Consider the following 22,698-nt stretch of genomic DNA (forward strand, 5'->3'; position numbering starts at 1 on the left):
TGAGGACACGAGCATTCAGGCAAGGCGGTCTGGATTGTCCACACCAGGCTTCCATAGAAATATGGTGGTGCAAGATGGCAGCTAACTGAGTTGACCCCGTGTGTTCTTAAAACCCTTATTTGCACACGTCGACAGACTGTATCGACAGCATCCCACTGACCCGGCCCTGTGTGAGTGTCGCTTTACACAGCGGCTAACATCTTGTGATACCGGCGCTGCAGATGGCTTATTAGCAAAGCTTTTGATTCAAAACCCCCGCTCCCCCTCCCCCACTGCTCCCCAACCCTCACCTCCTTCCCCCCCCCCCACCTCATGTGGTTGCGCTCCAGCCTGCTGTCGTCACCCTTTTATGTGTGTTACACTCCAGCTGTTTGCACCTGACAACCAAAATGTCTTCAAGTCTTTGCACGGAACAAAACAAGCTTCTTTTTTTTTCTCCATTATTTTAAACACACAAATGCAATAATTTTAAGATTTTCATTTCCCCTCCCCCTTCCTGTGCCCAGCTTTGACTGGCACCTTTACCAAGGCCACTCATCCCCGACTCTCAGCTGGATTCGCACTTGTGCTGTTAATGTCATACATCGTAAAAAGGAGTGAAAGTGCGCCTCGGACTGCGTGCTGTGCCGCAAGAGCCATAAAATAGTACGCTGGAAGTCTAATTAACAGTCCTGGCGGATTAAACACAGAAAATAGGCCGCATTAGCACGATCTCCGTAAAGTTTCCCTGCCTGCAAAGCGTCCGTGCGGCGTCTCGTCGTGCGAGATCCATTTTATCCTGGTGATATGAATTAGTCACCTGAAGGTTTTACGCCTCATGCGCCGGTGGGTTTGTCGGAAAACGGATTAAACGTAGCCATCGACGTCCATTTTTTTTATGACATCGGTAAAGCAAACCATTTTTATCTCACCGCCTCATTACTGATCACTCATGTCGGCTGTGTGCGGGCGAGCGCGGGCGATCCTGCCGACTCCTCCTCAGACAGATTTATCTTGGTCGATTTAACCCGGTCCTTGAGAGAAACATGGGCATGACGATAAAGACCAAGAGTTTGTCCTTCCCTGCCAGCGCGCTGCCTTTTATTGATCTCCTCTTTGTTTATAGTGTCCGCTTTATTACAACAGTATAAATCTCCTTTTTCCCCCCCCTCCGGCCATTACTAAAATTGATTCATTCATGGTTGTGTTGCGACGGTCCGATGCACAAAAACAATCTGCAGATGTTGCGCTCAGCCTGTTTGTGTCCGAAGAGCTGAAGATTTACATTGTCGCCGTGTTGGTTTCCACACAGCCCTGCAGCAACAATCTCGACAAACATCTAATCCCCCCCTCGATGACACTGACGTGATGGAGTTGCTCAATACCACATGGTGAAATACTCCCCTCTAGAGGCGAACCGCCAGGGGGCAACAAACAAAGTGGCCATAAATGGCATTTACACAAAAAAAGGCTTTTTTTTTTAAATCGAGGTGTAACGGTCAACGTCAAAGTGTTTCCATGACATTTTTGCGATCCACCTCTAAATTCCTCTCCTCTCCTTCCCTCCCTTCCTCCCTGTACTCAGAAAGTGTTGCCAAACCCTTGGCTCACCTTGAACTTACGCTGCACTTGGCAGTGGAGGGGACCGAGCCTTGACTAAAGGAGCTTTTCCCCTCAAGGGCGATAGAGGGTTCAGCGGAAAGTAAGCAGCGTTTCATTTTCATTCATGAATAACTGTGCGGCTGTTATGTAAAACATCTCCCCAGAAAAGTGTGCAGATGCAGTTGGTGGGCGGGGGGGGTAAACGAGTTACATAAACCAGCCAACCTGTGGGTGGCGCCAGGAAGGGGAGATGACCTTTTGCAGGACTGCCCTTTACTATCTTATCCCCTGTCCTGTCCTCCACACAGAGCCGCAACACAACCCATCGTCAGCGTCACATTTCCAGGATTTAAAAAAAAAAAATCAACTAATCTTTCAACTCAGGCCAAGCTGTCGTAAAAACAGATATTGGCCCAGGTGTTGCCATCACATTTACTGTCGCTGACGTTTGATCCCTCGGGAGCATTTGGTTTCCATCAATCAATAATTGCCGGCCGCCTGCTCACTCTGTACTAAACACCCCCCCCCCCCCCCCCCGCCCCCCCTCTCTCTTCAACATCGTCCCTGCTTTGCTCGACTGTCGGCAAATATGCCCGTAGACGAACTTAAAAAGCTGCCGACCGTCCTGGAAATTGACTTCGGCGTGTGTTGGCGGCCGGCGAGGGAGCGCCGCACTGATTCCATCTAGGAGGAGCGGACTGTTTGGGTGCAGGTAATGCGCCCGAGAGGCGGGGAGGGGGCTCCAGGGACGGCTTCACAACTGCATTGTTACGTTGTGTAATGAAAGCCTCATTTTCTCTGCCCCTGGACGGAGGGTGAGCTCATCCATCAGCAGGAGCCCATCAGTGTGACGCGCTGGGGGGAGAAAAGTGAGGAGCCTGTGGGAGTCCCTCTGTAGCCCCCTGTCCGAAAATGAGAAAACTAATAATAGGACACGGCCGGGCGTTATCGCAGATGGCATCGTGGTGTTGGCTGATTCCCTCCTGCTGGAGCCAGATATTGTGTGTCTGAGAGATGAGATGTGGTTCGCAGGCTGGATGCGACTGCCACGCTACCCCTCAACTTCTCCTGTACTTCCAACCAGCAATTTCTTTTCTCATTTGCTCAGGCATATTTGTATTTTTTTTTTTTTTTTTTTACTGTATTTTCGTCTCGGAATTCACGTGCAGCAAGCGGCTGCTTCAACACCAGGAGACTGTGTGAGGTGAGGTTGGAAGGAAAACCTGCAGATCCTGGTGGGAAAGTGATGGAGGGTCTGCTGGTAATGACCACTGGGTCGGCTGACAGGTATCAGCTCTGCAGAGCGCTGACAGTCACACACAGTGCAGCCAATTAGGCGCCGCAGAGACAGTGAGTTTGTGTGTCTTGCTCGGTCTGAGGTGGTATTGCAGTGACACCTAAGAACACAACTTCAGCGCCTGCACCAACATTCACGTAACAGCTTCACCCCCCTGCTGCTCAAGATACATAAAATGCGAAAAATGGCTTGAACCTTTCCTTCTCAAAACTATGGTTAGCAGCTTTTTTTTTTTGTTTTATTCTTTTTCTTGCTTGATTGTAAAGTTCTCTTTGAATCACGATTGGAGCAGTTGTGGCCGTTTTCATCAATATTTTCAAACCTTTGCGATATGAGAAAGACACTGTACCGTATCGTCACGTTAGCCCCCGAATGCCTCGTCAGCAAACTTCAACAAGTCACAAGTTGATTGAGTTTGAACCTCTACGGTGCCTCAGTGTGTTCCTCTGTTTCACTTTCACTCTGTTTCACACTTCCAATTTGAAACCGGTGTAGCTTTTGAATTTGCAGGTTTTCCTGGATTTTGATTGATTTCGTCTTTGAAATTTTTCATTTCTTTCAATTCACAAGTGTCGTTTTCAACTGTTTCCATCACCATCGTCTCGACTTTATGCCCCTACAACAAACAGACTGGAAGTTGCTCTGCTTTGATGCTTGCAGAGGAGAACATCACCATAGCAGACATAAAAATGATCCTAATCTCTTGCGTGACATTCTATATTTTATTCCTCCCATTTACTGCTGTGCTATCAATAACTGTAATAGGCCTGAAAATAACAGGGAATTTAATTTACGTGGCGCGGCAAATTGGCTAAGGTGTGAGCCATTAAACTGCCTCTCACAGACAAATTCATCAATGGAATCCGCCACTGGGAAGGTAGTCCTTTGGACAATAATGTACAACACGTCTTGTTATTTCCTTACGCGGCTGTGGGATTGAACGCTGGACTGGACGGCGCTGCGCTCCGCACATCCTCACACGGAGGCATGCAGGTTACTCCTGGGACACTTTTATCGGTAAGAGGCTTAAGAGCTTCTCCCTGGAGACCCATCTTCACCCAACCTTCACAGTCAAGCGGTAGCTCACGGCTTGAAGAGTTGTGTTTGAGAACAGCAGCGGACAGCTGAACATTCGCAGTGGGTTTAGATGCTGGTTGTGTTATGGCTCCCCGGAGACTGAACTGTGCATGAAAACTCATCGTGTGTACAGAACTTACAGTGAGCTTGCACTCCATCAGGTCCATTGGGAAACATTTTTTTTGTAGAATGCTCTCTGTGGAGCTAATTTTCAGTCACGGTTGTCTAGTGGTTGTGATTGTTGATGTCATCCTCTTGATTGTCACGACTGTGTCTTGTATGTTGCACTGCTGACTGAAGTTTTCCTTTGAGAGACAAAACTGAACTCCACCAAGAACTTTCTTTCATAAACATGAAACAGAACAGAAGTGGATGGAAGTAGGTCCAGGATAAACAGCGTTTACTTGCCTGCCTGACTAGTTTGAAGCCACTAATCAATACACGGCTGACAGCTGGTATTGCATCTACACCCAATTCCCTCCCTGGAAAATCTAATCGAACCGCTTCTTCTCTTCCTCTTCTGTTTCCCTCGCTCTGAGATGGGTTTTTTTTCTTTTCGCTCCGATTATTTATAATACGTCCTCTCAGCTTTTTGCTGCTGTGTTGGAAAAATGCTCTGCAGGAGTGAAGGGGTGTAAGCCTTCAGTTTTACAGTCCCATAAAGATAGAGGCGTAGTGGCTGTGTGACGCTAAGTGATTCGGAAGGGGGAGTTGTGATGAAAACGTGGCCTGACCTGGCAACATATCGAGCACCGGTGCAGAGGAACGACGCAGAGACTGAAAGCAGTCTTTACATCGAGCATCGTCCTCCTTTTTCAAATCCCTGAGGTCATTTCAGTGCAGGACTTGAAGCGCTGCCAGATGTCTTTAAGGTCAACCTGACTAACAGCTTTGCCTTTTCGGCTGAAAATCACAAAGAAAAGATGCAGTTCAACATGCCGCCCGCGTATAAAAGACATCACATTTGATTATTGTCCAGACCAATTTTGGTCAGAGAGCATTATAAAAAATAAGTTTGCCACCTCTTTTTAACCTTAACCATAAAATTAGGAAGACAAAGGTTGCAGGCTTGCGATTATCTTAATGGCTGTGGAACAGGGAAATAACTGGCTCGTATCCAAGGAGAGCTACCACCAAACTATGATTTAGGGACTACTCAATTCAGAAGGCCAGCCAGATTTGACATTAAGGGAAGTTTTCTTATTTACTGTCTTGTAATGACTAACCTGGCCCATCCTTCATTTTTTTTTAAATTCATCTTGCGTCTCTCTGGCCCATAGAAAGCCTTAGCGGAGGCAGAACTTGGAGGGTGATGGCCTGCTGTCTATCACATTCAAGCAGACAAATCAGGTTCAGGAGGATTTCTGTTCATGCAAATCTTGTCAACTCTCAACCTCTGCCGTCAGACTTTCCAGACCTCACTGTGGCACAACTGAGCGACCTTTTAAGGTCAGAGTCTTGGTGTTTTGACGGCAAGTCATTTTAGTGACAAGGTGATGTGAGAGCACGCTAGCAGCTCACTTGGCCTTGAGCTCCCCCCACCCCCCTTGATCTCGCAGCACTCTGAGCGTCTTTGTAACAGAAGCTGAGGCTCACGGTCAAGTCTTGCTTTTCTTCTTCATTCACTTCGGGCCTTTTTCCAGGGCAGCTCCAGCAGTCGCTTCCCTGTTTTGTTGCAAGCACAAAGACTGCTCATTTCTTTTGAAATCAAGTGGGTAAGTTGAGAATGCTTCCTATCAGAGACTGTGCAAGAAGGACGAGTGAGATGATGGGGTTAAATACGAGGCGATCCACTTGCTGTGCAAGATCAGTGCTCATGACGAGACAGCTTTGAGCAACTGTACAAGTCGGCTGGAGAAAACAAACACAGAAAAACAGAACAGGCTGCTGTGGTTGGCACAGATGAGCACATGAATGCTCGCTTCACAGGTATTCTGTCTCTTTCTCTCTCTCTCTCTCTCTCTCTCTCTCTCTCTCTCTCTCTCTCCCACACACACACACACACCACACACAGACTCTTTCAAGGGTTGTCACACAGCATGTGGCAGATTCTGATAACATGTCAGCTCTCTATCTGCTCCTGCTCACGTCGCGTCAGGAGGGGGAAGATCCACAGCGCCCCCTGTCTGTAACTGGGTAAAATGCATGATGTAGGAACACTGGGGTTGTTTTTCATCCCAAATTTAATGCTGGAACTGTAAGATTTGCTATGCATGCACGCATACGCATACGCACACGCACACGCACACACACACACACACACACACACACACGAGGAGACATGCGCGCACACAGACACACACGCGTGCACACACTCTCTGGCACTCCACCTTCAGCAGAAGTTCTTGGACCACCTCTCCATCCTCCCTGAGGTCAGTCAGACAGTGACTAATGTTTATTCGCCCATAAACACGCCGTAAAATAGGTCCTGGAGTCGGGATGGCCTCTGCAAAGTCAGTGTAACCTCGATGAACCAGGGCTGCTGACGGAGGAATGAGATTACAGTGGTGGTCGGGACCAAGGTGACGGTGCCGCTGACGTCTTTGAATTCTCTTATCCTGGTCCTCCTGATTGTTGTTTGGTTTAATGTGGTGTGCACCACACACACACACACACACACACACACACACACACACACACACACACACACACACACACACACGCACATTAATTATTTAAAAAACGACCCCTGCATCAAATCCTTTAGCGACCAAATCTGTTAATTCTGTGGATGTGAGCTGTATTTATTCACCTGTCAGCTACACAGCCTTTAATACGTTTAATTTTGACCCCCTATACTCAGCTGTTATCATGAAACAGCTGCAATTGCAAGCAAATCTACTGCAAAAGCCTATAAGTGCAGAAAGGGAGAGGAGAGGCCACTGCGAGCCCCTCATCAGCGTCTTCCTCTCCTCCTCATGGCTCTTCCTCGCAAGACAAACCCGCTGCGGTGGAGTGAAGCTTCTTTCTTTCCGGAGAGGAGGAGGAGGAGAAGGAGGAGGAGAAGGGAAAGAGGGAAGGAGACATTTCCTCCGCCCCGGGATACATGTGCCATTTCCCCCACAGTGGAGGCAGCTGCAGAGTTGTGGATGTGAGGATGAGTGTGAGGCGATACGGCGATGCAGTGGTGAGCGGCGTCGCTTCACAGCAGGAAGGTCGCAGGTTTGATTCCCAGGCCTGGGGCAGTTCTGTGTGGAGTTTGCATGTTCTCCCTGGGTTCCCTCCGGATTCTCCAGCTTCCTCCCACAGTCGGAAAACAGGCACGTGAGGCGCACTGGGAACTCTAATTTGCCATCGCAGCGAGTGTGAATAAATTTTCCTATGTGACCCTGCGATAAACTGGTGAGTTGTCCAGGGTGGGACCCTGCCTTCGCTGAAGACTGCTGCGATATGCCCCTCCCCCCTCCCCCCTCCCCCGACTCCCTCTCCCCGTGACCCCGAGTGCAGGAGAGGCGGGGATAGAAAATTAATAATTGAATGAATATCCACACATGAGCTTGATTCCATAATCTGTTTCTGCTCTCAGTGGGAAAGGACGGGCTGATTTTTCCCAGATACGAGCTAATAGAATGATGGTGGGGGGGTTTGCTGCAGCAGGTGGCGTTCAGGTCCACTGTGAGGGAATTCAAAGATCCCTCTTTTGTGTTCACTGCAGGTTCTTAATCATAAATACAAGAGATAAGAGCGTATGTGTTTATTTTGCCTTTGCAAATCTCAAACAAATGCCTGCAGAAATGATCCTCGCTGTTACCGCCGTATTCCTGCCCCCTGCTTGTTCGGCCACGCGGCTGATTTGTAATTTCCCTGCGCCCGCACTTCTCCCGAGGGAGCAGGTTTTCTACGCCGGCCGGCCAGCCGGCCGCCCTCACCACATTAGTTCATAAATGATGGAGGAGGCACGGGCTGACCTCGGCCCGGGCCACTTTGCAAAACCCACGTGGCCACTGTTGACTGGATATAAAAAAAAGAAAAAAAAACGAGGTGGCGTACAGTGGAGAGATGATGTCACCGCCACAGGGGGCGCTGCATTCAGACAACCCCGCTGTGCTTTTTAGCTACCTTCACCTTAGTGGCAGCGCGGCAGCGTCGTCAGACGCAGACCTGCGACTGAACCCTGTTTTTTTTGGTTGTCCAACGGAACAAAGCCTCTGGGGATGACGGAGCTTCCGCGCGATGATTCGCAGTTGTTGCTTTCTTTCATCACGTTTCGCGCATCCTCCCCTTCAGCCGCAGACCGTCCCGAGGAGATGAGTTCGGGCCCTTTGAGGTTGTCGACAAATTCGGGTGGGGTGTGTTGGGAGGGGGGGCTTGAGAGGTTGAGGGCGCGTTCTTCAAAGGGCCGGGCTTGTCAGACAGCCTCAGCCGCTTCAACTCTTATATAAGTGCGGGTCTGCCTTTTAACTTGACAGCCAAATGTGCCTCATCAGCTGCCTCCGCTGCATTATTCATGCGAGCAGTGAGAATGAGCGACTGAGATGCACTCCATCTACCTCCAATGGCTCGTCGTAGCCTTTGGCGACGCGCAGCGGGACCTCGTCTCCGAACAGAAAATAAGTGGCGACATCGACATAAAGCAAACACTCTAATAGTGTAATGCATAAATAAATAATAGACAAATCCTAGAATAAAATCTGTCTAAATGATGAACGAAATGATGGGTGCAACCAAATCATGAAAGTACAACCCTAGTTGTAGCAGCCCTGACTTTCCTGTTCTGTGAGCTGCTTCGTTGCAACCACTAGTGGGCGCATTCACTCCTGAAATTGTGCTCCCTCTTGAAGCTGTCATTGGATGGCTGTTTAGGTGCCTGCCTGCACTTTTGGCATTCAAAGAAAACAAGTGACTCACAACCTAGATGCTGCAGTAATGATGCAGTAAAAAAAAGAAAGAAAAAAGAATCATTTAGTACTGAGAGTAGCAAAAGTTTATCATTTTTGCAAATGTATCAACAAATGTGTTGTTTCAATAATTGCAAAAAATATTTTTAAAATTTTTTAAAGAAGTACATTTCAGAACTTTTTCCTTCTTACTTTTACTTGAGTAAAGGAGTTGAGTCAGAACTTTTACCCCTACCACAGTATTTTTTCTTTTTTACACAAGTATCTGTACTTTTACTTTTTTAGCACCGAATGTGATTACTTTTGCCACCTCTGCCTGAATCCTCCACTTTGAGCTAAACTGAGCTACTTTCTTGTGATCTGGAAAAAAAAGAAGAGGAAATCGTTTAGTGGGGAGTCGTTTAATCGAGCCAAGGTCATCAATATCTGGCATGCGCAGGTATTATCTGTGAACCTTGTTTGGCCTCAGCCGTGATCGTCATACGCATTCAGCGCGGCTTCATGTGGCTTGTCTCTCTGTGTGACTGCAGATGGTGTGTGTGTGTGTGTGTGTGTGTGTGTGTGTGTTGGGGGTGGGGGTGTGTGTCATGAATACAGAATCCTTTAAAAGTGCAGGACGACCAGAGTCCTCCTCTGCGTGCGAGATTATCCACGAAATCGTCTGATTCCGATGTGTCACAATCGCCGGGATGATTTAATACGGGCCGAATCTTCCATTGTCCAGGCAGATAATACCTTGATGCCTTCAGGCAACATTATGCTGGCGCGTGATGATGGAAGTGCTCGGCGTCTGAGAAAGTGTCTTGACTCGTCCCGCCGCCGCCGCCGCCCCAAAGTCTGTTTGTTTTGGTCCCACCCCGCTCTCCCCGGGATCCCTGCGAGTGACCTCTCCACCTGCCCCGCCCAAAGCCACGTACATTTTCTTTGAGGACAAAGGCAGGGCCTGCGGCTCACGCTGGCTCCGCGGCAGTGGAGCGGTCCCAGGGCTGCGCCACACTGGGCCCCCGCTCGGAGGCCCGCGTCCCTAAGGCTGCAGCATCAAAGGGCTGCCGGGTCAGGGGGCCGAGTAGAACCTGGTTTAACCCTCCCATGCCCTTTGCATCACAATGCGCGGGTACGTTCCCACTCTTTAACCCTCACTTTCCTCATGATATGCGTATATCAATGCAACCGTCCCCCTGCCAGGAGCCTAATGTGTCCCTCCCTCTGCTCTGATCTGCTACCTGACTCCTCTGGTGGAGTTTGTTTAAAATCTGACCTCGGGGTCGCGCAATCCAGCCAGTAAAACCAGGCAAAGTTTGTTAAGTTCTTCAGTTGGAAACGCATCTGAAATCGCCCATCGTGCACCGAGCAAATTAGCTTCTCGTTCCATCTTTGAGCGCTGGATTACGTCTCAGGATGAAGCTAATTCGCGGCGCATCCCTCACGCCGGATGACGCCGCACGTCGGCGGAAGGAGGTCGCCCGAACTTTTCTCGGCCAGCTCGCGGTCCCAGCGACCAATTTTACTCCATCCATAAATATGCCAAAGCATCACTAATCCCTTTATCTCTCCGCCATTTCCAGCAAGATGGCGATTATCCATGCAGAGCGAGACACATTATGCAACAGGGTAATAGACTTGCCATTCAAAGTTAATGGGATTATATTTTAGTCTGCGCTGCTCCATGTCTGGGTTTTTTTGCTTGCTGAGAGAATTTTTTTCCCCCCCAGTTTTTTTTTTTTCTTTTCTTCATGCAAGACTCCAGGACTTTCAGGCTTTTAGCAAACATATGTAATTAATATAGATACATTATAGATGTGGATGGGATATAAGATGCTTGATTTTATTTTAACCACAAAGATGCTTTAGTATGAATTCTTGACACTGCCTGGCATTAAAGGAAGTCTTTAAGGAGGTTACAGTTCCATCTGTTGTGTTTTTTTTTTAAATGTATTCATTTATGGAAGACTCAAGGACTTGGCTTTCAGAAAGTATTTTCAATTCATTTAGAGACAGTAAAGATTGGTCACTGCAGCTTAACCTGCTCTATAACAGAGTCCAGATAGTAAGAGGGGATGCAAAACTAAATTAAACAAGTATCTTTAAAGAAGCATTTGATCAAAAAGAAAAGTAGTGTTTTTTTTTCCCACAGAACTCACATCATGCATGCAAGTTTTCAAATGGCAAATTGGCAAAAGTAAAAGTTGTTGATCCTTACAAGTCAGTCTGTGTTGCAAAGTTCCACTGCAGATCAGCCAACATCAGATAGGCAAGACACTTCAGATAGTCACAGCTTTGACACTAATATATGACTCAGAGACCCCGAGGAGGTTCATCAAGGTTCAAGACCTTTGGATCCTTCTGACTAATATAATATAATATAATATAATATAATATAATATAATATAATATGATTATGGCCCTGCGATAACTGACAACTTGTCCGTGGTGAAACCCCGCCCTCGCCAAAAGACAGCTGGGCTTCAACACCACTGCCAAGCATCTTAATGGCCCTTCATGAGGTATTATACTCTGTGCTCACAGTCAAAACACTTTTATATGAAATATAATGGTGTATAGTATGCATCTAAAGAACTAAAAACTGTGAAGTGTGATTTATTATGATAGCTCAATCTTTCAGGAAAAACTCCACAAACACATCAACGGTTTAAGCAAAATTTAATTTAATGTAATTTAATTGATTTCAAACCAAGCCAAAGAGGCTCTTGCGTGAGTTGTCAATACTGCCTACTGTAACAAGGAGCCTTGGAGGAGTTTGCAGTTCCTCGGCAAACACAGCGATAATAGACTTTTTACATCACAAACATCCAATGAGTTGACTTTCCGGAGGCGGCAGAAGGCAATTGTTTCGCCAGGATCATCGATTCGGTCGCCTCAAATGGAAGGAGGAGCAGCGGAGGGCAAAGGGCACAATCTTACACGAGTTTCCTCTTTCTCCGCTGCCCAATAAAATTGTGAAAGGGCTGAAAGTGAATGGCTGGGACGGGGTCACCGGGAGAAACAATGCTAAGTGAGGAGAGAGGAAATCTAATCAGCTTGGAGATGCTAATTTTATGGAGCAGCAATTAAGGAAAGGATCTTTTATGACAGTTTAAAGGAAAACAAAACAGCGGAGCAGCAGCCCCCCCTTTGGTCGGGACCACTGGTGGAGTCGCCCACTGGAGTCGCCCCCCTTCCTCCTCCACCCGCCCCCCCCCAGCCTTAACCCCAGCCGCATTGAGCCCAGCCACTAATGGGATGGCACCTCCTTTGTGCCTGCCCTCGCCCACATTGGGGAAATGAGGCAGTGTCTGTTTGTTGTTCTGCAGGCCCTGCGCGTCCCGTTTATCACTGTCAGCGGCACAGAAACACACAGAAAGGAGCGCAGCGACTGGGGCGTGGAGGCGGGGGTCCCCTGTCCAATCTGTTCTGCTCTGGGCTTTACGACCGCGGGCCCCACGTGGCGAGTGTCCCACCCTGGACCCATACATCTCCATTTCTGCCTTTCGGCCAGCGACAGCCTTTGTGCCGGCTCACTCCGGCTGCCAAGATATGCGTCTGCGGCCGCTAACCAGGGGCCCGGGTACAGATCCTAACTAGACAATGACAGCAGATCCAAGACAGCCAATGTTTAACCAGCCAGCGGCCTACTCACGCCCCTGCGTGGCCCCCTGTGCTTTTGTGGACTCAGGGTTAATCTATTAAGAGCCGGCGCTGGGGCTCACCCCTGCCGGCCCACTGTCCTCCCCACCTCCCCTCCAAATATACTTCCATCCAGTCACTAGAGCTGTACTTTTATGGGACCTTTTGTTCACGTGCTGTGTACTTATCCTTTAAATCTACACCGCTCTACATGTTGTTATCGTTATTTTTCTGGGTTTTAAACGAACACGAGCGCTAGATCCCATGGAAAATGAAGTACACACTTAAAAAGCTGCTTTGTGGTCTCAAGTGCCAATCTGGGGAAGCAGATAGTTGAACATTAAAGACATCATTGCAGTGTGTGACAGCTTAAAGTGATACAAAATACAAGGCGAAGCAGTTGCCCGAGTGTCAGGTTATCTCACACCCTCCTCCTTTTCTTTTGCATTGGCTCCCTTTTACATTTCTTTCCTTATCCTTTTCCTCCACCTCCCCGTTTTCCATACCGAATCACATGGGGGGGAAATGCACAGAGTGGTCCTCGCATTCACGGCCGTGGCTCTGTATCGAGTATTTACGGGCCCTCGTAAACATGTATTGATATTTAATGCTGCACTCAGCAGGGCGGGCGGTGTCGGGCCAAACTTAGAGGCCTGTGCCACCATGAGACAGGAAAAGCAGGACAAAGAATAGTATCAATAACAAAAGTGCTGTAAACCCACATCAGGCCCACGCAGTGTGGAGGGGCCACACAGTCAGGAGGCCACGATGCGACTGAGACATATAGTCACACAAAATAATGAAACACGGTCAGATTTTTGGATGTGTTGCCCAGTCATACTTGCAAGGTGAGTGTTGAGTGAGTGTTGAGGTCATAACTGAGCCTCTTTCTACAGTTAAATCTGTTGTATAAGGAGGGAAAGCATGAGCGTTGTTCACTGTGAACAACCAAATGAACTCAATGCCCACAGGGAAAAATAATTCAGTGTTTGCAAGTTCTTTTCTCTAAAACCACTTTTCTGTTTTTCTTCCAATAGTGCTGATTGGATTGTCTTCACTCCTTTCTCTCAGCTTACACTTATTGATATGGAGATAAGGTTTCATATATAAAAGAATAGCAACATGCAATTAAATCAGCCATTGCAAAGCATTTGTTTATTGCAGCATGGCTGAGAAATCAACTCCCTGCGTTGAGTAATCATGTGGGAAATGATGTGGACTACTTAACTGGACCAGATTTAAATGCAGAAAACAGAAAGACGTGACAGCTTGACAAAACCTCAGTAAACGAATGGAAACAAAGGCAACATGTTGGATAAATGGCAAATGGAATGAATTATGCCAAACCAAGTGGTTTCTCATAGAGGACACAACGGGCCAATCCCACAAAGCCGTAGTTAAATTACAAATAAAAAGAGTAAAAAACAAAATGAAAAAAAAAACATGCTTGCGTTCCCCCATCACTGTTTCTAAACAGCACTGTAGTGCAAGGCAAACACTGCAGAGCTGATCATGTGAAAAGACACCCACATGGTGGATCCCCACTGATTCAGTAGGATCTGATGCTGAGGATCCACAGAGGACTTTTTTTGTGGGTTTTTTCCTCCCTCAGCCTTTTTACAGAAGGACTTCTCCTCAGATACAGCACTTTGTCACGCGCAGTGTAAATTTACTTTTTAATGCATATATTAGAAAAAATAGCAAGAGATCAAATGATGACAGAAAGAGTTTGAGCAGCTTCCTGATGCTGCAGCATACTGTTGCAACGCGATCTGACAATCATCTGACAATGGTGAGTTTTTTGACGAGGGAAAGGCATGAAGCCTCACCAGAATCTAGAGCAGCTGCTCATGTACGAATAATGATATTTCTAACCGTTGTATTTCATTGTGTGTAGATGTCGCTGCTGTTCACGGTGCTTCATTCCTTCAGCTGAAATTAAACAGTGATGCGACAAGAGCTTAAATTATTAGATTTGATGAAACACACACACACACACACACACACATACACACACACACTGAAACACCCTTGTTAAATAACAGGAGGTCTATAAACTACAGGGTCGTGGCCTGGCTCTTGTTTGAAAAGAAAAAAGAACAACACGGCCACTGTGAGCTTCTTCTTCATATTGTTTGGGAGTGTCAGTGTGTGTGTGTGTGTGTGTGTGCACATGTGCGTTGTGTTGTCTCCCCCTACACGGTAGCATTATCGATCTGCTTGGCTAAGTCCCCTCTGTGTCCCAGCCATGTCGGCTGCTGCTGCTGCTGCAGGATAATGTGCCACAGGAGCAGATCTCCTCATCGGGATTCAGATCCAGCCATATGTGAATTAAGATTTAATGTGCAACCATAATCGCACACCTGAGCCCTGTGGGCTGGCCTCAGTGAGTCACAGTCAGAAAGTGTGTGTGTGTGTGTGTGTGTGTGTGTGTGTGTGTGTGTGTGTGTGTGTGTGCGCGCGCGCGAGCCGTGAAAAGGGGGAAATGGCAGAGCGAGCAAAAGAGCAAGACAAGAAGAGAAATATGATGAGGTTAAAAAAAAAAGAGGGGACACGGCAAATGATGAAGTAGATTGGAAACATTTGGTTGGCACCTTGAGCAGCAGCCCAGTGACACACAAAGGCAGAAAATAATCATTGTGTTTATTAGCAACTGCAATCCAAGACAATTAAATCTCCGTCCAGACGTGGAAGTGTGCCCATTGAGCTAATTTGCCGTGATTCATTTCACCGCGTTAAGCCAACGGCCCAAAGAAGTCAATTGTGTGTCACTAACTAGTCTGATGCCTTCAAATGGCCATTACTTTTAAAAGCAGACACGCTCGATTCGACCGGCCCGCGGCGGCCACTTCAGCACATGTGGGCGCGCGCACGCACGCACGCACTCACACTCACCAATTGATCAGCTCGTCAATCACGCGGCCAATGATGGCAGCCAATGGCCACCAACACTCGGGTCATTGTGAGCGCTGACCCCGGGGTCGGCGTTAAGTAGCTGGAGGGGGACTGAGGCCCCTCACAATGGGGACGGCATCATGTACCGTCCGCATACAGTGGCGTCGCCGCTGGCACCCTTGTGAATAGACACATGGCGGGCCAGTCCACAGATGGGACTGGGACAAGGGAGGGTGCGCCTGTGTGTGTGTGTGTGTGTGTGTGTGTGCGTGCGTGTTGCCGTGGTGAAGCGGCACATGCGGAGGTAACGGGCTGAAACAATGGCTCTGATGAAAGGCAGTCGTGCCTGGGCTTTGGGGAGGAAGATTATTGGGGGAGCAGGTCTCTTGTTTTATCAGTCTTGGGTAGCAGGGACATGAGGTGGTGGTCGGGGGGGGGCGTAGGGGGTGGGGGGTAGGATAAAGAGTCTGCAGACCGCCGACACAAAGCCAACACCCCCCCTCCCGCACCCACCACGCCCCACGCATCAGTGAGCAGCCAACTGTTCGGAAGTGTGACCAGAACAATGCCGAGCAGATACACTTTGGGTCTGAGTGTGTGTGACTGAGTGTTGTGTAAAAGTGTGCAGGATCTACGTGGGCAGGGAGAGCGATTGATCGACCGGGATTCAAATCTACCCCGCCAGTGTTGTTTTCAGTGCACGCGTGCGAGCGCATGTATTGCATTCTTATACGGCAGTAGACTGACTGTTGTTTTATTAAACTAGCAGGACAGCATGAGTTGGAAAGGTCAGCGGGCCTGAGGAATATATTTCTGCTTATATTTTGGTGCCTTGCTCCAAAGTTGTCGAGGTTAATTGCTGTGCATCGCACTACATTAAAGTTGTATTATGGGGCAAAAATATTTTTTTGTTTGTTGTTTTGACTTATTGATGCTTTAAGTTGGCATTCAAACCAAGCACCAACTTCAGCAGCTGCGCCTGATTAGATAGACATGAGGCTCTGTGTTAAAAATGTACTTTTTAAACTTATTTTCAGATTTTAAGTCCAAATACACTGCAATGAAGAATTCTTCTTGCGTAAAACCCTCATTAAGTTTTGACTCAAGTTGGTGGACCCATGTGGTCCAGGGGCTTTTTTGAGTCTCTGTGGCCACCAAGAGTTCATCAGGGAACAATCCTTGGGAAAGGATCTGGCACTACACGCTCTACTAAAGATTTTCCCTGGGACATTTGCCTTGATTCCACTGAATCAACTCCTTGACAAACCACCCTTTCTTCAAAGTTGCCTTGTACCGTTCTTCTTCTATTTGGCAGTTAAGCCAAGCTTGACTTGACGATTGGTCATTTGTGAACCGATGTCCACGTCGTGAGAGCAGAAAACAGCTGTGAGTGCAGGATTGCCAGGCAGGTGAAGTATGTCATGGCCACACAGGTTGCCACTGTAGCCATGCACACCAGTCTGGACCCATCTGGAAACATGCAGGCCAACAGGGCCCTGGTTAAGCCAGGTGGGCCAATCATCCGCCCGGACCAACGTGCAAATAACAGAGACAACCTAGTGGCTTCTCACTTGGTCTACCAAAGGGACGATGATGAGGCCAGTTTTGGAACGCGGTAAGCAAGGATGCTTCTGATGACAATCTTCAGGATGCCGGCACCATTTAGGGTCCCTGCAACCTGAAGGCCGACATCTGGACCTGGTGCCCTGAACCGTCCGATGACAGTATGCTCGGCAAGCGGTTCTGCTCTTTCCCCTTTCACTCTCTCCCCGTCTCGCCCGTCTTTCCTCCCTCCCTCAGTGTCCCCTCGGGGTAATTGCGGGGTAATTTATGAAGTTGTATCAGCATGGAGTGGGCCAGTGTATGTGGCAGCCTGCTGACCGAGCACCATTCAGCTCTGGAGGAGTGGGCCCGAGCTCCTTTCATCCTGCCCATAATCAGCATCTCTCCCTGGACGCGGGTCCCCCCCCACCTCCACTCCCGGGCGCCCTGCAGCCTTCCACAGCATGCGGCCCTTCGTGGCCGCTTAAAGGTGAAGGGAAAAGTTATTGGACTCCTTAGTGACTCATAAACATCCCAGGGGAGTTTCATAGCACCTTTGTCTCTTTTTGTGGTGGCCGAGATAATGCAATTGTCTCAGACAGTGTAAATGAATAAATCACAGAGTGGTTTGTCCTGGCCGTGCGGTTTAACAAAAGACAGCACTCCGTGTTCTGAGAACAACACGTCGACCCGTTCAGCGACTTGGTGAAACAATTTTATATCTCTCGCGAGGCCAAATATCGGCTCTTGATCGCTCCACCTGCTGTGATCTTGTTCCCGGTGCCTTGAAAACCGAGCGGCAAGGGGGGAAAATGGTGGTAAACAAGTGCCGCTGTGCGCCCTATATTGGATCCGCTCCTGACCAGATGCCAAGATTAGAGGCCAGTGTGTGTGTGTACGGACGATCTGGCCACTGATCCTGTTAAACAATGACCAGCCGAGAGGGAAGGAAGCCTTATGGTACACAGAGCGGGTTTGCTCTTCAGCTTAGCGCTTTATTGAGCAATGATTGGCCCTAATCTAGCCTGATCCGTCGCTGCTACAAACATATGCCTGTGATAATGCCCTCATTTTCTGGTCACCTGAGCACTTTCATTGGTGTGCACCCCATGAGGCAGCCGAGAGGGGGTCTCTAAATCCTGAAAAAAAGTAGCGGGCCCTTGAATTTCGATGAAGGGTTCCGCCAGAGGACACCCAAAGAAGAAAATCAAACACTCTAATGCGGGGTTAAAGATTGAAGGATTATCTAGAAACACGGAGGGTGGCTACACTTTCATTCGTAAAATACAAAGCTCGGAGATCCTTGTGTCTCTCTGTGTGGCCCGTTGCCTCTGCAAACACATGAATAAGAAAGAGCATGAGTGGGAGAATGGGATTAATCTGGCTCATGCATATAAAAATGGAGTAAGAGAAGAAAAGATGATTGCACCTCTTTTATTCAGCAATCGTCCTAAATATTGACCTGTAGCCTTATTCTCTGGGATGGTTCTTCTGCACTGGCCTGTGAGCCGTTTCTCATTTTCCATATGCCCACTCAGTTATTACAAGTGGCAATCTCACTAATCTAATATGGCGTAGAGTTAATGGTTCACCCTGGCACATTATTCCTCAATTTATAGATAATTTATTAAGACCATCAAAGAGACATTATTGATCTTCTCTCTCTCTCTTGCTCTCTTTGCAGAGTGTGTAGAACGGAGCAAAAGCCGTGGCACCGAACCAACCGTTACAAGTTCTGCAATAGTGGAACATAATGAAATTTGGATCATTGTGTCCGTCATAGTTAATGAGAACCTGGCCCAATTAGAGGAGGATAGGCCAGCAGCCGTATTGGCTCCAAGCCTAACGATGGGAAAATCCATATGCTCCAAATAAATGGCCCATGTTGGCTCACAAGGATCCCCAATTATAGCATCACTGAGTGTTGGCCCAGCCAGTGTGCCCTGTGGGGTCCCCTGATGGAGATGCAGTGGGGGGTCCTTAAGTCCCTTTTGATTCTGACTCCGAACTTTCTGCAGGTGCCAGTGTGTCCATGCTCAAGATGGCTTGATCAAACTCATTGCTGATGTGCCATTTACGGTGCTGCCTTTGTTCATGCTGGAACGATAAATGATGCTTCGACTCCACAATTTGCAGCCATTCTTATGTAGTATTTTGAATTTTAAAGTTATTTGGTAGGAATCAGGTCACTCATTTTCAGTTTGCACAAATAACATGGCATTGAAGAAGCTATGAAGCCCCGCCTCTCTGTTACACCTCTGCTTTTCAAACTTTACACTTTGGTGTTATACACTATATTGGCACAGCTTTCAATGATGATACTTTTTTCAAGTAACAAAAATCCAAAATAGTTTTTGTATTGGTGCTTTCCTGTTAGATCCTGTCAGGCAACAAAGCTGAAACTACAGATACACAGTATGTAAAAATACAAATTGATATACTGAAGATAAGTATATGAAGACATTTTTAGAAAAGTGAAACATTGATGTTGTATATATACATACAGTATGTGTGTGTCGATATGTGTGTATATGTATATGTTTATATACATATGTATGTATACATATAATTATATATGTTCATTTAGCCTTTTCATTTATCTGGCTTGACTAGAAAGCCTTCTCAGTGTCTGTCAGAGGTTTCTCCACCTCTGTCCATCTTGTGCTCCCACCATGTAACATTAACAAGAAAGAAAGTATGGAAAAAGCACCTTAACAAACTGTGCAAAAAACAAACCTGAGAAAGTGCTTGTGGCTTCATGGTTAAATTGACGGAAGACAAAGCAGTGCCCACTCTTTAGTACCACTTTAACTACCTCCTACCCAACTCATGGACCCCCTTCCAGTGATAGCGATGTGATTTCACAGACTGGTTGGGGAGCCAAGTCAAATTTATCTGACCCCTTTTGTCCTGGGCCATTGGTTGAATTGTACCTAGTCTGCCATTAATGCTGCTCATACATGTTTTAGCACCTCATATGGTGCTTCATACCTTTCCCTGGTGTGTCTCATGGATACCATATGTAAATCAGGCCTTGTGGGCATCGTATATCTGGCGTTGGGGAGTCGGGCAATAAAACATGGTTTGAATCTGTCTCAATCACACTCTCACTTTCATTTAAATGTGTATGGCGATTCAACCAAATGAAATTTAATAAATAAATGAAGCCTAGAATAATCCATTGTTACCATGGCAAAACTACCTAATTACTCAAGTTATCTTTGATTTCGGTTGAACTCGCTGTTTGAGCCCTTACATGTGCTTCACAACATCCAGCACCGTAACTAAAGAGTTTTTACAAAGTTCTTTTAAACTTTATTGTAATATACCTTTACACAACATATTAACATACCCTCCTTTTGGTAAATGTGCAGGGTTGTTATCAAGGAGGCAAGTTAAATGTGGGAGTGGGTACTTGGTGGTTTAAGGGGGGTGAGAGTGTTTCCCCTCCTCAATTGGCCGTGGCTCTAAGTGTCTCATTATGCGTCCTTATTGTTCCTTTGTTGTGCCGGCTGTATAAATCCACCCCTGCAGGCCCACTGGCTGACAGTTGAGACGGACCCACTCCTGATGACAGACTGATCACCACAACTGAGCAGATCAGGCTTTAAACAACGATTGACTGTTTATAAGTGGGTGAAAAAAAAATCTTTTTGCATCATTTGCTAGAATTAAGCCGAGTTTTTGGAGAAGTTTCTTCTATCTGAACCAAAAATGGACTCCGACGCTGGCTCCACCTGCAGCCGTTCCTCATCTCCAGACCTGGTGGTCGACGACTCGGCCGGGAGCTTCTTCTCCAACAAGATGTTCCAGACTTACTGCAGAGAGAGCGGATCGGGTGGAGAGGCCAGCCAGGACAGGAACCAGCGCTGTGGCGGCGGCGGCGACGGCAAAACGAAGGTCAGATCTGAGCTCAACAAGGATGAGGTGCAGGACCTGAGGCTGAAGGTGAACAGTCGGGAAAGGAAAAGGATGCACGATCTGAACCAGGCGATGGACGGCCTCAGGGAAGTCATGCCCTACGCTCAGGGCCCGTCGGTCCGCAAGCTCTCCAAGATCTCCACGCTGCTGCTCGCTCGCAACTACATCCTCATGCTGTCCAGCTCCTTGGACGAGATGAAGAAGTTGGTTGGTGAGGTTTACGGCGGTGGTGCCGGTCTCCAGAGTCGCACGACGCCTGCGCATCCCGCTGTCACCCCGGCAGCGCCTGCGGCCCACCTCCCCCTGCATCCTCTGACCACATCCCTGCACTCTCTGGTGGGCAGCGCAGCCTCCGCCCTCCAGCATCACACCACCTCCGCAGTTCCAGCGCCGGTCTCGCACTCCCCTCCGTCGGCCAGCTTCCTGGGTTTCCACGCGCCAGTCCAGGGCCTCCTGAAAGATCCTCTGCAGCTGGCCAGCTCTTTCAGGCACTTCCCCGGCATGCCCTGCCCCTGTTCCCTCTGCCAGCCTTTAGCCACCACTAACACCACGCTACACAGTTTGTCCATGATAAAGTAAGCAGGACTCTCATGACTACGCTTCATTTGTTTGGATCAATGCACGAGGCATGCAGCTCAGGAAAGACTGAACAATTGAACTGCTGGCATGATGCCTGGTGTCCGGACCTGTATATACTGTATATATAACCTGCTATCCAAACCGCTGCTATGCTCTTTTATTTTTCATTTTTGAATTGCATCTGTCATACATAAATATCTAAATGCACTAGGATTTTTTTTTTTTTTAAATCAGAAATGTCATATATGGTAATTTATCTATTAACCATTGTGGTGAAATATTGTCAGAAATGGAACTTGTGTGTTCTTTTGTGCAGGATTTCTATTTTTGTAAATTAAAAGAACATTTCAATAACTGCACTTGTCTTTGTCCTCTATTTTCAATTCTAAATTTTCTTCTGTATTATATTTTAAACATGAATCAATTTGTTTGTTTGTTTGTTTGTTTTGCCTTGAGGTACAATTGAGGGGGATGCCAATATTTTCTTTGTGACATTTGATTGCAGCTTTCGCACAACTGATTAATACATAATCCAGCAATTTAAGCATTTATGCTGCAATCAAAAGTCAGTCATTTCTCCAACAATTTCAAAGGGTTAATTAAAGTTCAGGGGAGCCGGGGAAATTTTTTTTTAGAAGTGGCTGTCATTGGTCGCTAACCGGCTTTGGGCAGGTTGACCTCTTTAGAGCTAAAGAGCTAAAAAGGGACAGATGGAGCAGACTTTGTGCCAGCACAGAGGCCGAATGTGGTACTCTAGAGACAGGGGACCATCCATCTTCACCTCAACAGGGTGTAGGAGATGAAAGGACGACACAGGCGCCAGGAAGGCGCGTCACTTTTGTCTACGGAGGCAAAGGGACACAGCCATGTCCTAACCATTTGTCTCTGTCTCGTGAGAACAGGGATATTTGCACACAAAGGACAAAACCAAAGAAGGACACACAATTCGCTCAGGAATATATCGTGCATGTGTGAGTTTTTTTTTTATGTTTAATGACGGGACAGTTTTTCAGGCTTTTAGATGTTTTAAAAAAATCAAGTTACTGGCTGATTCATGGCTGACCCTCATTCACCAAAAAAAAACAAACACACACACTATACACACTGATTTTCATGGACATGATTTGGTCAAACAGGCCAACAATGGCCGGCCCTCACTTAGCAACAAATCAAGCATGTAAAATACATGCTTATCCTCCCACGTCTGACAGATGATTTGGAGATCAGGGGAGAAATGAAGAGATGTAACTCATTCTCACCCACCTCCCACTTTCCCCACCTCCTCCTCCTCCTCGTGATCGGACCTGAATGGGTCCGAACAATAGACATGCGTGGGACACAAAG

The 22,698-nt window shown here is 47.4% G+C and overlaps 1 protein-coding gene across 1 annotated transcript; it reads left to right on the forward strand.

Annotated features, from left to right (window-relative positions):
* Positions 1–20,387: 20,387 nt before the first annotated feature.
* On the forward strand, positions 20,388–21,701 carry olig4 (oligodendrocyte transcription factor 4). Its single transcript, XM_076027459.1, has one exon. The coding sequence runs from the start codon at positions 20,569–20,571 to the stop codon at positions 21,352–21,354; it is 786 nt and encodes a 261-aa protein (XP_075883574.1). The 5' UTR covers positions 20,388–20,568; the 3' UTR covers positions 21,355–21,701.
* Positions 21,702–22,698: the final 997 nt, after the last annotated feature.

This window comes from Nelusetta ayraudi, unplaced genomic scaffold (assembly GCF_046127955.1).
Source record: "Nelusetta ayraudi isolate G7.1 ecotype Tasmania unplaced genomic scaffold, CSIRO-AGI_Nayr_v1 ptg000021l, whole genome shotgun sequence".
NCBI lineage: Eukaryota > Metazoa > Chordata > Actinopteri > Tetraodontiformes > Monacanthidae > Nelusetta > Nelusetta ayraudi.